General features: G+C 43.1%; 1 protein-coding gene across 1 annotated transcript; it reads left to right on the top strand.

The window, feature by feature from the left end:
* Positions 1-269: 269 nt before the first annotated feature.
* fbxl5 (F-box and leucine-rich repeat protein 5) lies at positions 270-18,024 on the top strand. The gene is made up of 12 exons (XM_079504863.1): positions 270-451; positions 1,601-1,816; positions 5,351-5,446; positions 5,806-5,868; positions 6,564-6,696; positions 7,338-7,523; positions 10,371-10,496; positions 11,200-11,354; positions 11,494-11,576; positions 12,094-12,816; positions 13,178-13,326; positions 15,642-18,024. The coding sequence occupies exons 1-12, from the start codon at positions 368-370 to the stop codon at positions 15,716-15,718; spliced, it is 2,091 nt and encodes a 696-aa protein (XP_079360989.1). The 5' UTR covers positions 270-367; the 3' UTR covers positions 15,719-18,024.
* Positions 18,025-18,109: the final 85 nt, after the last annotated feature.

The following is an 18,109-nucleotide window of genomic DNA, read 5'->3' on the forward strand; positions in this document are numbered from 1 at the left end:
CCTCCTCCTCCTTTACGTGACGTACGTGACTGTTGTTGTGTCAGAGCCATAGAGTAAGACAGAGTTAAGTTACGACAACTCCGTTCACTTCATGGGGCCATCCGCCAGGCTCTTCTACATAGACTTCTATTGAAAAGGGACAATCGGATGTTTACGGAATGCATTGGAGTCTATGGGCTCGCGCGAGTACATGAACCACGTGACCGGGCTGTTTTCTGCCCCCTCAATGTCGTAACTCTGTCTTACTCTATGGCTCTGTGTTGTGTATGCTGCTGCTGACGACACACGGGTCTACTCTGTGGACAGTGGAGCTCCAGTCAGTAAAGTCTGTACTCTGCAGTCAGTCATTTCAGTGTGTGATGAAGACATGGCTCCGTTTCCAGACGAGGTGGACGTGTTCACCGGCCCACACTGGCGAATGAAGCAGCTGGTGGGCCTCTACTGCGATAAGGTGCGTAGTACGAGAAGAAGGCATTACAAAACAACATGGACGTTTCCGACAGTGGAAATATACGAGTCGAACCCGGCGGGATCAGCATTGAGTAAGGGCGGAAAGCAAAGCTTCCTCCTCTGCTAACATGCTGCGCACGTTTAGCCTGCTGGTCGGTTAGCAGAGGAACCATTGGAGGGTTCTTCCATTTTTATAATAGTCTGCAACCCGGCCGTTCATCGGTTAATAATCGATTAATCGAGGGTTGTCGTCTGGTTGTAAACATACACAGCCCTGCTCTCTATATCCATTCGCCCGTGGCTCAACTTGGCCGAGCTAAAGCTAGCTTGTTATGCAACGTTACGCGGCGACGGGGTTGTTGTTGCTGCAGTTCCGAACAACGTGTCAAACACTGGAAGCTTTCATTTAATTAACGAGGGAGCTGGTTGACAGTTGTCTGGTCCAAATCTGGTTTGATCTAACTAACGGTGTCTGTCTGGGCCCTGGGGCAACATAAAACGGCCATACAGCTGTACTGTTACATTACCACTGTGTCACCCATAGAAGTACACAACACAACACATACCGGTATTTATAGTCAAATCCAATACATTGGCCCTGCTACCTGGTACTAAGATGCAGCCATAAAGGTACCAAAAAGGGAGTATGGTTATAAGGGACACAATGTTTCTGTTTTCATTCTTATTCTTCCCTGTTGTTGTTACCTTCATCTTTCATAATCAACTCTATGTTGGTGTAAAAGACTGGCTGATTATTTTTTTGTGTGCAGGGTCTAAACATTTGGAGTGCTTAATTCTGTTTTAGGAATCCTGACCTGGAGTACATGAATGTTCATTCCTTCCCATAATGCTGTTGTATGTGAATCACAAAACTACCCTGTGAGCTTTGTGAATGCCAACATGCTCATGTTTATTAACCCATTTAGAACTATTCTGATTTTTAAAAACGCCTTCTAAATAAATATTGACCTTTTTTTTTTTTCCTGAAAAAAATCAAATATGAAAAATTACAAAAATGTTGTGCTGCCAATATGCTGTACATAATAACAAGAACCTCCCGTCCTGAAGGGGTAAAACACCAACAGGTTCCGGCCCAGAGTGGGTTTTAAACGAGTGATACTGACACACGTCTCCCTCTGTTGTTCCTCAGCTGTCGAAGACCAACTTCTCCAACAACAATGACGTCCGCTCCTTCCTCCAGTCGCTGTGTGCCACCTTCAAGGAGTTCAAGATGCACGAGCAGATTGAGAACGAGTACATCATTGGCCAGCTGCAGCAGCGCAGCTGCACCGTGTACAACGTGCACTCGGACAACAAGCTCTCTGAGATGCTGTCCCTCTTCGAGAAAGGACTGCGCAATGTCAAGGTGAATAACGCGCAGAACTGTTAAGGGCAGCGGTTCCCAAACAATGGGTCACACTCACACAACACAAGTTTATAGGTCACTTGTAAATATACCCCTTTAAAAAATCTCAATTATTTCAGTATTTCAATATTTTCCAAAAACATCCAAATATTAAAATCATAAAAACAATTCCATACATTTACAAAACCTTTAAGAAATGGCATATCTGCAAGCTCACGATAAGACACGTTGTGAGATAGCCGAGCTTGTAGATTGGCTATTTTCATTAATTCATATTCATAATATATTTTCTACTAGGTTGGCAGGTTTGGGTCTTGAGTTGTAAAAAGTTTGGGAACCCGTGCACTAAGAGGAGACACTGAAGAAGGTTACGTGTCTGGTGTGTGGAGCTGTGCTGTGTGTCAGTGTGACTCAGCAGACAAGTGGTACTGACCTGGTTTCATCTGTGACTGAGGCCTGCTGGGCTCAGCTGCTGCTACATGACCATTATAACAGTTGGGTCAGTCACTCACAAGTCACACCAGCAAATAATGGAGGCCTTGTTGGGTTGAGCAAGCAAGCTGGGGGGGGGGATAGCTGCTTTCAGAAATGAAGTACCGGTATATTATTTTGTGTGAAAATGGGATTTTATTTTCATTCAACTTCACAGTACTTTAACCACAGTAATGGTGCAACCATATTCTGAGGCGAACCTTTGGCGAAAATAGTTGTTTTCAGTTAAGGGATTTTAGGCTAGAGGTAAAAAAAAGGAGGGGGGGGTCTAGTATAAACCCCTAGGCGATCTGGGGGGTAAATTAAATATATTAGGGTTCAAGTGGTTAAGCCTTGTTTGCAACAATGTTACACCTAATGAGTAAAAATCCAACATGAACAGTTGTTTTTCACGAACATTCAAGTCAACATTCCACTGACAAACTAACAGCAGCCCTTGGATTTGGCATGCCATGCACACATAATGCACTGTACTGTACATACGTGTAAATGGAACACTAGCACACAGCTGTTGGAATGTAGTTGCAGTAGCCATACATTAGCCTTTATTCCATTGGCCTGTGAGATGGGCCACAGCAGGCATACTGTACAGTGTACATTTTAAAATGTTGTTGATATTTAAGCTGCATCACAAGTAACGCCCAACCGATATATGGGTCTGGTCGATACATTGGCCATTATTTGACTTTTGTGTTTTGACAAGATGCAGCCGATGTGTCCCAATCATAATAAGTGAACATTTTCTGACATTCAAAAAATAGCAGATCTACAGGCTTGTAGATGGAAATGATTTGGACCATGTATGGTTCAAAACCTTGTTAACCTAGTGGTCTAGGGCTCCAAAATCAGGATCGGCATCGGCCCGGCTCTAGTCGTCATAAGTGCCAGTTGGTGCTCTGCTACAGAAAGACAGGAAACTAGATTATTTCTGTGTGGCTACAGGGACATGACTGGTGTTTTTCTCTTACATAAATGGCAAGCATGAGAACAAGCCAGGTTTAGAAAAAGAACAAGGATGATTATGTAAGGTATGTGGGTTTGGATGTTTATGGTTTCTCTATATCTACTGTATGTAGCTACGTATGGACCTGATGAGAAGAAAGCCATTTGGGCAAAGAAGTGGGTTGAACTGTACCTATAGAGCGTCGCAGTCCCGCCTCCTACCCTGGACCAGGAAATGAAACCCAATGCATTATTCTCATAGACATTTCTTAAAGTATTTATTTAAAGACGGTTACGCCGCGGACAAAGCCAACTCGAGTCGTGACAACTCATGACAACACAAACAATATTTTGGACCAAACAAATAATTAGAAAGAAGAAAAAAACGGCAGGTTACAACACTTTTTTTGTTGTTTTTCGTCTTTGTAATTATTTGTTTGGTCCAAAATATTGTTTGGGTTGTCATGAGTTGTCACGACTCGAGTTGGCTTTGTCCGCGGCGTAACCGTCTTTAATTAAATACTTTAAGAAATGTCTATGAGAATAATGCATTGGATTTCATTTCCTGGTCCAGGGTAGGAGGCGGGACTGCGACGCTCTATTTGAGTTGCGTTTATGTAATGGAGGGCAGACAGGGTTTTTGTGATCGGTTTAAATGTAAATAATTGAAATGTATTGTTAACTAGCTTACGGGCAAAAGAAAAATGGGCTTTCCCGAATGGCGCAATTGTGTTGAAGTTAACTATCGTCTTCCACTCAGTCCCAATTGCAGTTTGAAAAAGTGGAGAGGAAAATTCCATTGTCTGTGATAGTCCCTCAGACTTGGAAATCTTCCATAATTATGACATTGAGAGAGAATGCTTAATGATTACAGCTGAGAGGGCTGTGTTTAAATATTTGTTAATAAGTAATGTGTAATGCAGGTGGGCAACCTTTTCATGCTGGTCGTGCAACAAAATAAAAAGTGCCTGAAGGACATTGAGTGCTGGTAATCCCTCTGATTGTAAAGAACTTGTCAATGTCCTGCACCCGTTAAAAATGTGCCCGCATTCTTTCTTACATTAGTTTATGAGATTACTTATTTTTACGAGATCTAACTAGCCATTTTCCATGGCTGTTAACATATGTTTAGTTGGGCTTCACATGGAAACCTGATGACTAGACAGTAGATGTTATGAATTTACATTGTTGTCTTGGTTTTCAAATAGCCCATCTACAAGCTCACAATGTTGTGGCCTATTATGAGTCTGACATGCCTGGAATACAGATGCTAGGGTTGGTGACATTGAATTGATTCGTTTGGTTGAATTGAGCAGCTAGCTAAGACAAAATGAATACCGGTATGTTGAATTGTCAGAGGTTGATAACTTGTTAACATCCTGAGGGGCATAAACTGAGGTCTCCGTTGTATAAAATAGTTACGCTCAGCGCCCAGGACGGAGATTAATCAAAAGACGGAATATTAATCATTTCATGACAGGCTGGGAGCGCCTGTTGGGCAACATTCAATGTCATTTCAGGTTGGGACGTCATCCAAAGTTGTCCCCCTCCATTTTAGTGGATAACTTGAATACTTTAATAATGTGAATAACTCTTGATCTAAATCAATGCTTCAAATTCTAACCAAATATTGTTTTTGACAGCCCATCGCAGTCCCGTCGCTTGTCGCGTTAGAAGTAATCATAGCTGCCGTTCTTGTCGATCCCCTCTGGGGTGTTTTAGCTACATCTAGCTACTTCCAAGCCGAGTGGAATAGTAAGAGAGTGGCGACACGCTTTGATCTAGCCGCAAAGCGGGGTTCTATGGGCTATAGTTCCAAACATTGGAACTATCCCATTGAAATAGAATGAGCACTTCCGCATTCCATTGTTACAATCGGAGTCAACGCTAGTGTTGTCACTCGTACTATTCCACTGGGCTTCCAAGATGGCGCCGTGCCACCTTGAAATAGGCCCTGAAGCTGCAAATCGCTGGGCGCCCTGATTTAATGGTCCTAAATACCCCCGGGCGTTCGGGGTGTTAATGAGGATAGGCTCAGGCTGTTATATGTTTGTATGGCATTACATAACGTGCCTAAATGCTGCACTGATGTGTTTCCAGAATGAATGCGAGCAACTGAACTATGCCCAGCAGCTGAAGGAGAGACTGGAGGCCTTCACACAGGACTTTCTGCCCCACATGAAGGAAGAGGAAGAGGTAGAAGACAATGTCTTTCCCCCCTTTTTGAGTGGTGTAAACCACTCCTACAACTGGCTTTGTTAGTCTGTGCAGAAAAAATGAGCATGGTTGCTACGGTCACCCAGTTCATCCGGGTGTGATTTCATTACGTCAGAGCTGATTTAATTACGTCAGAGCTGATCAGGCTATATAATACCTTACACCACTCAGTTCACACGGGTGTGATTTTTTTATAAATGTAAACTAAGCTCCGTGTTGCACTCAAGAACAACTTGTAGCATTTGAAAAATGTTGTTGAGTGAAAACCTGCTTCCTTGTGAAACAATGGTTGGCACTGTTGGCATTTCTCTATAAACTAAGGAGATATTATGTTGCAGGTGTTTCAGCCCATGCTCATGCAATACTTCACCTACGAGGAGCTCAAGGACATCAAGAAACAGGTGATTTGGGTAGCCAGGACACTATCAGAATTGTTTGGAATAGAGGTGCCATGTCTTGCCCAGATTTTGTTGCTAAATGATGACTCCACTCTCTCCTTACCAGTCAGTCAAAAAAAGTATTTTTTGCTGGAGTTACTGCTGCAAAAAAAACTCCTTGTATTGGGATTGGAATTATCAATTGCGAGAGCAAATGGAGCAAAAAGGCAGTCTATTGAGGCACTTACTGTACATATGCCATATAAAAGGTCAAAGCACAATTATAATTTGTTATATTGTTTTTTATTTTCAATTTCAATTTCATCGTTAAGTTTACCAGCCATGCTATGTTGTGAGACTATGTTGTGAGATGTCGAGCTAACTGACAATGTATTTCTTGTTGCAACTATTTTGGAACCAAATGGGAGGGTGGTTTTTGTGGGAGGGTGGGGAGATGGGGGATTTGTAAAATTATATGCTATGGATAATCTTAGTGATTGTTCGATCGATTATTTGTTTTTGATTAATCAAATAATATTCGTTATAATTGACTAGATTAATTAGTCAATGCCCAATGCGTCGCATCATGGCATATTGTGAGTTCGTAGATCTGCTGTTTTAGCTATTTTTGAATATTGATCCTTCTATTAAAATATAAATATATATTTTTCATAATCAATTAAAGCGATTAGTTAAATTGGCTGTTACACCCCCTACAGGTGATAGCTCAGCACTGCAGCCAACAGCAGTGGGACTGTGCAGCCGAGGTTCTGAAGGGACTCAGTCTGTGGAGCCAGGCGGAAAAGCTGCAGAAGGCCTTCAAATACGCCGACCACGAGAAAACAGATCATGGTGGGTCCATGTCTCAACACAGAACCTGGTCTATTAGCCACCACGGCACCACCCCAAGTATTTTTTAATGTTTCTAGATTTGAGTTTTACAACCAACGAGTATAATCTGAGGGTGCTCGAAGGTGTCTTCTGCCCAGAAGAGCTGTTGAAATCTGGGTAGGGGAATTGATTAAGACTCTGAGTAGTGCCGCAGGGGTGGGTGAGTGTACCCTACAGGGGTGGGTGAGTGTACCCTACAGGGGTGGGTGAGTGTACCCTACAGGGGTGGGTGAGTGTACCCTACAGGGGTGGGTGAGTGTACCCTACAGGGGTGGGTGAGTGTACCCTACAGGTGCTGAGCAAGACATCGCCCAATACAGGCCTCCAAATCCAGCATATTGTCTCAAAGTAAATATTAATTAGCAAGAGCGTTCATTCTTAAATTGCCATTTCTAAGATTTGTAATATGTATGTTGCAGTCCTGGAAAGGAGATGACTAATCCTGACATGTTACAATAGCTCACAGTCATTGTTGGCACACTAAACAGGCAGGAGGTGTGGCCACCCAGCACACACATCACACCTCTTCATTATTTATAAAACACAACATTCACAGAGAGTCCCTTATTCATTGTCAACCCGTTTGCTTTATTACTTCCCAGAACTGGAGCCGACGGGGTCTTCCTCGACCCACATCTCGCAGCTGCCTACCGAGATCCTCCTGAGACTGTTCCACTACCTGAGCCCTGAGGATCTGTGTCGCTGTAACCAGGTGTGCAGCACCTGGGCAGTGCTGGCCAAGACGGGCTCTCTCTGGAGGCACCTCTACCCCGTACGCTGGGCCCGAGGTAGGCTGCCGACTGACTGCTTTACACAATGGAATTAATATTGTTATTGACTTGAATCAGGATACATAGTTGGTGTTCGAAACACGTGTAAGTAGATCACGAAAGATATTGCGCCGTTGTTGACACATACTGTACATTATACGTTGACTATTAAAAAAATAAAAGATGTACAAGCTAGCACGTCACTTCAAGCCCCCATGTGAGCTTGTACATCTGTTAATGGTTTTTTTTTTGGAAAAGATGTTGAAGCATTTGTAGAATCGACCCCAGGTATTAATGTGGTTGATTAAATATATTTGACAATAATACATGTTGTAAGACACTTACAGAAGGATTTTTGTTCTTCTATACCAAGGGGTTTTCAACAGGTGGTCTGTGGACCACTGGTGGTCCCTGGAAGTATTGCATGTGGTCCCTGACCATTCATTTAGTAATGTAATCTTTTAAAATGTCTTTCCACTAGTTGAGAAACAGTGAACTGAATGACCTGGTGACCTATGATGACTGTCCATGTAGTCATTTACTGACAAATTGGAGGTCAAGAAATTCAACAGAAAAGGCTCCCCTTTTCTGTTGAATTTCTTGACCTCCAATTATCATCTCAAGAGCAGGAAGTGCAGCGGATTGTCTGAGTCATTATTATTATTATTAGGAAATTATACTTAGTCAGTGGACAATTGGTTGAGAAACAGTGGAATGTATACACATGGGATGCATAGCAAGTGTTACAAAAGCATTAATCTTAGCCCTTACCCCATATCCCCACCCAACACAACAGTGGTCCCCAGGTTGATTCTAAGTCAGGGTGGTGGTCCCTGGTTCACAATCGGTTGAAAACCCCTGTTCTTTACTGTAGGTCTCTAGTGACCGAATCCAATAGTTAACACCTTGGAGGCCCGGGGCGGAGTTCTCCGTCAAGTTCAAGTTCAAGTTCAAGGTCATGGTCAAGTGCCCAAGCCGGAGATTGATAAATAGGACGGAGATTAATGATTACAAAACCGTTCGCATCGCTCTAGAGCCTAGGAGCGCTTGTTGCCCGATCCGATGAAGTGTCAAAAAGTGACACGTCATCGGAAATGTCCCCTGCCTGTTTAGCTGACGAAAACGAAAATCTTAAAACGATCATAACTCCCCATCTAAATCATCCCGTCTAATTCTGAAAAAAGATCCTGTGTTTGACGGCCTTCCGCGGTCCAGTCGCTAGTCGCGATAGATTTATTATTACCTCCCGTTGTTGTCGATCGACTCTAGAGTGGTGTGGCTATTGTTAGCTGCTACACAGACATGCACACCAGCTTCCGGTGCGCCGGTAAAAGTGGTCCGTGCGCTATAAATGATGGCACATGGATGAAATGGATTAAATAGTTCCGGGCTACTAAGGTGTTAACAAAATATGAATATTGAATGTTCTGATGACTCAGTGCATTATTTATGTAACAGCGTTAAAAGTCAAGTGAATCTCTGATGCTGTCTTTACACTAGCAGTTAGAAAAGCGTGGTAAGCTGTACTGTTGCTGTGTGTCTGTATGGGAGCAATGAGCGAGCAAAATCTAAAAAGTGCATCAACTAGTTTTTCCCCCATTACAAGCAGGACTTGTGTGAAGAAAGAAGATGAGTGGAAATTTTGAAACAAAAACATGATTTGATTGACGCTTCACTGCGTCATTGGAGGGCTGGAAATCTTTAAGCCAGCTCAGCCGGTTTTAATACTTTTGTAGTGTCGGCCGTCAGTTTGTAACTCGCTGGCTTCCATTGAAAATGACTCGTGTCATGACACTTTGTCGCTGCTGCTAGTGTGAATATTATCCCATTCAGGAATAGTCCGATTATACAATGGTTTCTAAATACTGAACTAAGTTTTCTGAAAATTTTAAAATATTAATTGAAAAATCACAAATGTTATGCTGCAAATATACTGTACATAACAAGAACCCAAAAATGGGTTCCCGTCCTGAAGGGGTAAAATACCAAAACGGGGTTCCTATCCTGAAGAAGTAAAACACCAAAAGGGGTTCCCGCCCTGAATGGGTTATATTAGATACAGGGTTATGCGAAGCTTTGATGTCAACAAGGTAGGCTATTATAGTCTGACGCCCAAATAAGCCCTTCGCTAAGTCCCTCCCCAACCCATCCATATCCAATAGGCACATTAGCAGCGAGGAGACGGGGCAAGCTGTCCTTCTCTCCCATTGAGATGCATGTTAAATGACAGGATTCCTCCATATAAATAATCAACCATTTCAGTAGCAAGAGCTCCAAAATGTCTTCTAAAGGCTATGCACTGGACATGCGCATGACATTTTTTCAATAAACTAGAAATACGAGGAAATGACAGAGGGAGAAACAGTATAACAATCAACTTTAACGAGGTCCAACGGGAGTTTTCATGTTGCACGCAGCGTGATCTATTGCCATCACCTGGGTGGGTCAGTCGTGTAACGGCGGGGCTCCACCGGGCACGTTGCGTCTCCATTGCGTGCGTCAAAAAATGAACCGGGGCAATTTTAAAGCAGTCACGCAACGCAGGCAGTGGAGCCACCCTTCATTGATTAAAAAGGGAACATTCCCTGACGGTGACGGAGACGCAACGCTGACGCGCCCGGTGGAGCCCCGGTGTAACTTTCTCGACGTTAAGCTGTGTATGTGTTCAACAACAGAGCCATGCAAAATAACATTGACAGCTATGAGGTGACGAAAGCTTGTCCTGCATAGCAACAGCTGCTAAACTTGCTAAACTACTTGGATTGGCATTGGACAATGCCAATCCATGCCAATGGGGTGGGGTTTAGCGAAGGGCTAATTGCAACAGGATTTGTGTTAACCCCGCCCTCTGTCTGCACAATGTAGGAGATTACTACAGTGGTCCTCCTGGCGACCTGGCCCTGGAGCCAGATGAGGTGTGGGTGAAGAGCAGACAGGATGAGGGCCGGGCCTACCAGGAATGGGACGAGGACGCAGACGTGGATGAGACTGGTGAGTGTTGATCTCCAGGCAGTGAGTATCAGGGAGAACGACAAACTGAAGCACTGTATTGGCCTGAATATAAGATCGGCTATTTCACTGCTTTTGAAAATAGGGATACATCTTTTTAGTGCTATTTCCAGGTATTTTGTTTTTTTTTATGGGGGATACGTTGTTAAATAAATATATTTGTTAAAACGGGTTAGGTGCAAAGTGACTGTACCACCAACACTTGTCATTATGAGACATGCTTAGCTTGACTCATGAGAAATGAGCCTAGTACACAGTCTGTATCTGTCAGATTTTCCCCATACTGGTTATTACTGGAATTGTTTACAATGCAAACATGCGCCTGATCCATGTTTTAACATTGCTGCGCTCATCAGAAAAACATGAAGAAGCACCATGTAAATTGGGAAAGAACGATGGTGGAGACTGCAGTAAGAAAATGCAATTAAACCCAACAGGGAGACAAAGTTGGGCAGTTTACTGTTGTTCATGTGTGTGTCTATAAGTGACAGAATATTAACATGTGTCTGGTGAATTCGTGAACAGTAAAAGGCTGAAAAGATTTGTGTCAAGGACAAGCCAGGAGACAAAATATGTAAAAGTCTAGTCCTCGAATGTAACTTTTTATAGACGGTGTCTTGTTTAGATATAATTCAGAATATTCTGGGTAGTTCATGATGTTGTCTTACCTGTGGTTTGGTTGCAGATGTGTCCAGTCACACACAGGGCTCCCAGGCCATCAGCACCGCTCAGAGAGAGAAGAAACTCCTCAACGGGATGATCCACCACCTCCTCCCAACAGTGGGTCCTTCTGTCAAGTCCATTGTTCTGGCGTACAGTTCCACACTCTCTAGTAAGATGGTAAGCAGCACAGAACTTCTCCCTCTCATCCTAACGTCACACAGAATATACTGTGTAATGGTGGCCATAAATTACAGTGAATGTAAACATTGCCTGAGATCAAATGGACTCAGTTTTTGTCTGTATGTTACTCATTCAGGTCCGTCAGATCCTCAACCTCTGTCCTAATATCACTCACCTGAACTTGACCCAGACTGATGTTACAGACTCTGCATTTGACAGGTAAGCTAACCTGTGCACACTACTCACTTTGTCATTTATGATCCTCGTCACTGTGTAGCTATGTTTTGTTATTTAAAGCCAGTATTTAAAGCCAAAGTGCTGTTGGTGTTGGTTTCCCCATGCCTCAGTGATACAAACAACTAACTGCTTTTGTAGGATCTACACAATGGTGTGATATTTTAGTGCTGTACACTGTGTACAGTACAGGAATTTTGATATTGTAGAAAGGATGGTTTCTAAATGTGCTTCGGTTCTATTTGTGATATACACAAATGAAAAACATTGGTGTGTTAGAAGCATGGATGAGGGCATTTATTGGCCAATTAAGCAAAAAAACACTGTTTTTACTTTAGCGACATGAATGCAGTCAACAAAACAGGGTGTAGTGCCATCATCCCCCAGTAGCTACCGCTAATTCGACACATTTTCCAGGTACCCAGTGCAGCCACCAGGATAAATCATGCATTTGAATATTAATCCAAACACTACCGCTGGTGTGTGTCTCTGTCTCCTCCAGCTGGTCTTCTCCGGTGTTCTGTCGCTCTCTGCAGCACCTGGATTTATCGGGCTGTGAGAAGCTCACCGACCTCACCCTGAAGAAACTATCTCTGGGCCTCGGGGACTTGGCGTCCTCCTGCTCCTCCTCCACACCGCTGGAGAAACACTGCGAGCGACGCACGGTGCTCCTGAAGAGCTCCCCGATGCCCCTCTCTCTGCTGGACGAGAGGAGCCTGCACCCGGCCGCCAGGAGACGCCAGGCCCTCATCTTCAAGCAGCGGCCGGGCCACCGAGCCTCCAACGCCCGCACTGCAGCGACCCAGGTCTGGGTGCTGGACCCCCTGGCCCTGGACATTGAGGACGCGGCGGAGTGGAGCCGCCGTGGCGGCGGGACGTCCCTGCCCGACGCCAAGAACGTGGCGGAGACGCAGCTCGCCGGAGGCTCGTGCTGCTGCAGGAGGCGTGGCCTCAGGACTGGCTTTAGCGCCTCTTATGTGCAGTACGCCGTGTCCGGGGAGAGGCTCTGCCGTCACTCCACCTGCTGCGGCGACACCACCCTCAGGACTTTAAGCGGGTCGGCGCGCGGCAGGTCGGACACTGCACAGTTTAGGACTAAATGCTCCCGCAGGGGGCCGCAGTGTGCCAACCAGCACACGCACAGGACTGAGCAGGCAGAGGCCAAACGCACACTGACGTTCCTCAGCCTCTCTGGATGCTATCAAGTCACAGACCTGGGCTTGAGGTAAAGACAGCATGGCTGCAACATTCTATATAAGATAGATGGCTTTTATACAAATGTTAAAGTCCATTTCATTGTAACCACAGGGAAAACATTGGCCAAAACCGATTACCGATGTTTTGACCAATATATTTTTTCTTTATTATTATATATTATTATTATTGGAAAAACTTGCATTTGCCCAAATAATGGCAGGTGTATTCTAGGCTGAACCGATATCACCTGGAGTCTGAAAAGAATCCCCTATCATTGCTTCCCTTTTACTTCATGGACTTCAAAAGTGTGTAACGCAACGTCACGTGACAGTGTCGTACACATGCATGCCACCATTCACTAAACGTGGTTGTGTGTGTGTGTGTTTCAGGGCTCTATCTCAGCGTGGGGGGCTTCCGCTCTTAGAGCACCTCAACCTCTCTGGCTGTCTGTTCATCACTGAAGTGGGCCTGCACGAGCTGGTGTCTGCCTGCCCTGCTCTCAACGATGAGCACTTCTATTACTGCGACAACATCGACGGTAACACACACGTTTGTTTTAGGACGGTGATTTTATAAATGCCATTTTAGCTAATTTCTTGGCATTTTTATTGTCTAATCCTTTAACCTTTTTCTAATTGTGAGGTCCAGGAAAATGTCCTCACTATTTCTATTTCTAAAATTCTACTACATACATAATAATAATAATGACCAGTAAGACGCCTTAAGGGCGGGGGGATTATGTAGGAAAAGAAAGTCTGAAAAGGTGGGTTTTGAGTGTGCTTTTGAACGTTTCGAAGGTGGGGGCAGCTCTCATGTGAGTTGGGAGTGAGTTCCACAGTGAAGGGGCGGCCACTGCAAAGGCCCTGTCTCCCCAAGTTCGTTTATTGGACTTGTGGGGTTCCAGTTGGTTGGCAGTGCTTGACCTGAGGGAGCGGGTGGGGGCATGGCGTTGGATGAGTTCAGAGAGGTAGCGGGGAGCCTGGTTATTGAGGGCTTTTGTATGTGATGCTGAGTATTTTAAAGTCAATTCTGAACTTGACTGGGAGCCAGTGGAGTTCACGGAGGACAGGTGTGATGTGGTCCCTGGATCGGGTTCTGGTGAGCAGGTGGGCGTCAGAGTTATGGACATATTGTAGTTTTTTGAGAACGGACGACGCCATACAGGAGGCTATAACAGTAGTCGAGTCTGGAAGTGATGAAGGCATGGAGGAGTGTTTCAGCGGCAGTGTGTGATGGCATGGGATGAAGGCGGGCGATGTTGTGGAGGTGAAAACATCTGTCCCTCACAAGCATAGTAAAGCAGGAACACACACAATGTGTTTAGTCTCTGAAGCCATACAGCTCCTCCACAATCTTTGAATGCTACAGCGAGTCTGTAACTATTAACAATTAAAGTCACAGAAAGCTGACATCTGCTATTAAGACCACAAGGGAATTCGACCAAGCACAACATTGAGCTCACAACAATGACATTTTAAATATCTTTAAAATGGTTTTTTTAATTTAGATTTGTGATAAGCTGCTAGCTAGCTTAACTCTGCTTTGTATTCTTCACATTTTCGGCGTGCCCGATATACAGACTGTTATGTACTGTAGAAGCATTTTGAAACTGTTTGAATCGACAGTCCGTCTTGAAGGACAGACTGCTTGTGACATTACTGTGCATCTGCTGAATGACCAATGATGGATTTGTGAGCAGGACTTTCACAGCTGTGTGATGATTGTAATGAAACCTAACTAACCCCCACTCAGTGCAGCATGCGTTGTTCCCATTCTAATGCCTTTATGTAACAGATGCTGAGCTTGTGAGCTGGAAGGTAAGTGGGTGCTGGCGCTACAAGGATGGCATGATGTTTTCCCCAAAAATAATTTTGGGGACAGCCAAAACATACCTTAGTCAGATTCATAGTTTTACTCATGTATATAAGTCTCATAAATACAGCAGGCAGGCAAAAATAAAAAAATAAGTATAGCCATTTCCCAATAGAGCGTATACAGTCATATCTACACACACACAGCACCTTTTCAAAAAATGTGAATATTGTGTAAAAGTTAATTTTCTTCCCAAATATAATTCCAAAAGTGAAACTTTCATTCATTGTGCATAGAGTGAAGTATTTAAAACTTGTTTTGGTTTTAATCTGGATGATTATGGCATACAGCTCCTTTTTTTTTAAACGAGAAATGTCGACCATCTGTCAAGTATATTAATGTATGCAGTCAATACTTGGTCTGGGCTACTTTTGAACAAAGTATTTCATCAATGGGGCGTGGCATGGAAGTGATCAGCCTTGGTTCACTGTTGAGGTGTTATGGAAGCCCAGGTTTGCTTTGATAACAGCCCTAAATTAATTTGTATTGTTGAATCTATCTCCGGGTCTCACACCTTCCTCTTGACAATACAACCTAGATTCTCTGTGGGGTTCAGATCAGGCCAATTGGCTGGTCAGTTAAGCACAGTAATACCATGGTCAGTACACCAGTTACTAGTAGTAGTTACTAAGAGTACCTAATGATTATAGGATATAATCATTATGTTATGTCTTATGTTAAACATAAGTGCAAAATAAGCGACTCAACAAGTGGGGTGTTTAATATTGCATAGAACTGTGGTCTTGATCCTCTGAGAGTGTACTTGATTTCCTAACGACCGTAACGATGGTATTTTTCAGGAATCCAGAACACACTGCAGGTCTCAGCTTTTACTCAGCTGCTGTGTAAATCCTTGTGGTGGATTTTCGTAACATCAGCAACGGCTAATTGACCATAATTGTCAACAGAAGCCTCAGGCCTTGTACTGTGGTGTGTGTGTCAGTGAAAACTTGCTCTAACGGCATGTCTTTCCTTCGTCAGGTCCCCACGCAGACACGGCCAGCGGCTGCCAGAACCTGCAGTGTGGCTTCCGTGCTTGCTGCCGCTCCGGGGAGTGACCTTGTGTAGTGGTCGGCCGGTCGGTCTGTCGCCACTGCTCCTCCCCTAACCTGTCAATGTCTCCTTATTGCACTTTAACTTTGGGAATACCATTCGCTGTTATTTTGTCACTGAGAAAGAAAAAAAAGTTTGTTTCTGGGTGAAACTGTATGAAGGAGCGCTGGCTGCCGGCATTTCCTTTTCTACCTGTATTTCTAGGAAATACTGCTCGTCAAAAAAAATACACACAAAAGGAAAATAGTCACGGGTGTGTGCAAAAATGTACAGTCTTGTTTCTTTTTTTGGGGGGCTTTGAAAAAGCTGTTTGTTTTTAAGTTTGGTTTATTTTGTTCCTAAAGATTTAGAGAAACATAAGCACCAAGTATTTAACGTTTTTCTGTAGTAAATCAAATTAACTACGTGCTGTAGTTTCCCATAGGTTCACCTCACCCGCTCTCGACTGTTTTTCACTCACTTGTATTATAGTTCCCATAGCTTAAGCTGAGTGAGTAACGTACCATCTCTTTATATGCCACTGTTTTCACGTGTACACACATGTCTTATCATCCAGTAGATAGAGCAGTGTGGCAAACCATTGGTTATTTCTTAGATATTATTCTATCGATTACGTTTTTATTTTTAAAACGAACAGTCAATAATTGTATATATCAATGAATCAACATTGAAAAAATTACAAAATTGATTAGTCTGATTAACCACTTAACTTTATACATACATACAACTATATATTGTCTCTGGTGGGTGGAAACTTGTCATAACGCTGTTGTGTGATCAAGAACTTACTTCACCTACTGGTTTTGAAGTTGCAACAATGGTTTCTCTGAGGAGCACTAAGCATCTGGTAGACAAAGCTTGCAGCTGTATTTGCAATTTATTTTCCAACTTTTCTCGTACACCATGTTGGATACTCAAAATTACACTATTCACCTACGGATAAAAAGAGTTAAAAAAATCGGTCCCCTTTTAAAAATCATCCGCCTGGCTCTTGTGGGTGACCAAACAAAAGCCGGGATCCAGGGCAGTGTGCTGTAGAATGGTCCGGAGCCCAGCGGTTCAAACCCGTCCAGTAATCTCTAATGTAAAAATTGCTAAATTATTCAAAACAACTTTCAATTTGAAGCGACGCACTGTGAGCTTGTATTCATTTACAAAAAGTTAAAATGGAGAAAGTTTCTGGCCGACAGCAACAATATATTTATAATAAATAAAATTGATATATTTGATTAACTATGTAAAAATAAATACTGAGACAGATCAGTGAGATTGCTCCCCTTCTTCAGATATTTACTTTCCACGTTTGACAGGGTGTTGGTGGAACAGTAGAGACAAAGGAGTTACTTCCTGTCTCGTGATGCAGATATTTTAGAAAAATGTTGATTGAGACATTTTGTTGTAGACAAGGTTCTCTTTATGGATTTCTTTTTAAAGAATGAGAGATGGGCTATTTTTGCATGACGGCAAAGTATATAATAGTGCTCAAGCCATAAGTGATTAATCAGAATAATCAATTTAGTCAGTTGTAAAAAGTTTATAATTCATCAAAAATCAGACCTGTCTGAAGTGAGTGGTGAGACAACGCCCCCTGTTGGTATCCTAAACAGGGATACCAACAGGGACGGACAAAGCTGGGCATTGGAGTGGCTGCACCCTATGGTTGCACCACTCAAAAAGTAAATGATAGAATAATCACTAAGAAAATACAGCGGTTTCAGCCCTAGTGGCAAGTGTGTCATCATGGTGGAGTTGATTGTTGCTTTCTGCTGTTTTGAGGTGGACTGTTGGAGTGATGGTTAAAGAGATCCGAGTAGTCATTGTTACTCAGATGGTCAAACAACCATCATCACCTTACAAATAGTCAAGGTTATTGAGACATCGGGGCGAGGCTTCTCACACAGGAATCTGTCCCTGAGGTTTCAGTAGTAGTTATTTACAGATTTCATGTATGTCTTACATCATTTTCTTTATCGATTTGCTGTCAAGAACCATGGCAGTCAAAAAAAGATTTTCTCCTTTAGCACTCCAGTGTTCTAAGCAAAGAAAATGGACCAATGCAAATGTAGGGTATACTATCTGGAGTTTCTGGACAGTGGACACATACCCATAATTGCTGAAATTCATATAATTGATTGATTTAAAATCATTCTTAGGCATACTGGTTTGATTCATGTTTGTGTTGAATAGCATTGTATTGCATATCAATCTTCAGGACATCTGTTATTTGCTTGTTCAAATGTCTTGCATGAGGACTTATATTGGTAATGTTAAATTCAGAAAGCAGGAAAATAAAATCTTGGGTTTAATGATTTGCTCTTGGTCTTCTTTGAAACTATAAATTGCATTGATTTACGTGAACAACAGTAGCTGTTAAAAAAGGTTTATTCTACAATGTA

This window comes from Electrona antarctica (genome assembly GCF_951216825.1).
Source record: "Electrona antarctica genome assembly, chromosome: 7".
NCBI classification, from domain to species: Eukaryota; Metazoa; Chordata; class Actinopteri; order Myctophiformes; family Myctophidae; genus Electrona; species Electrona antarctica.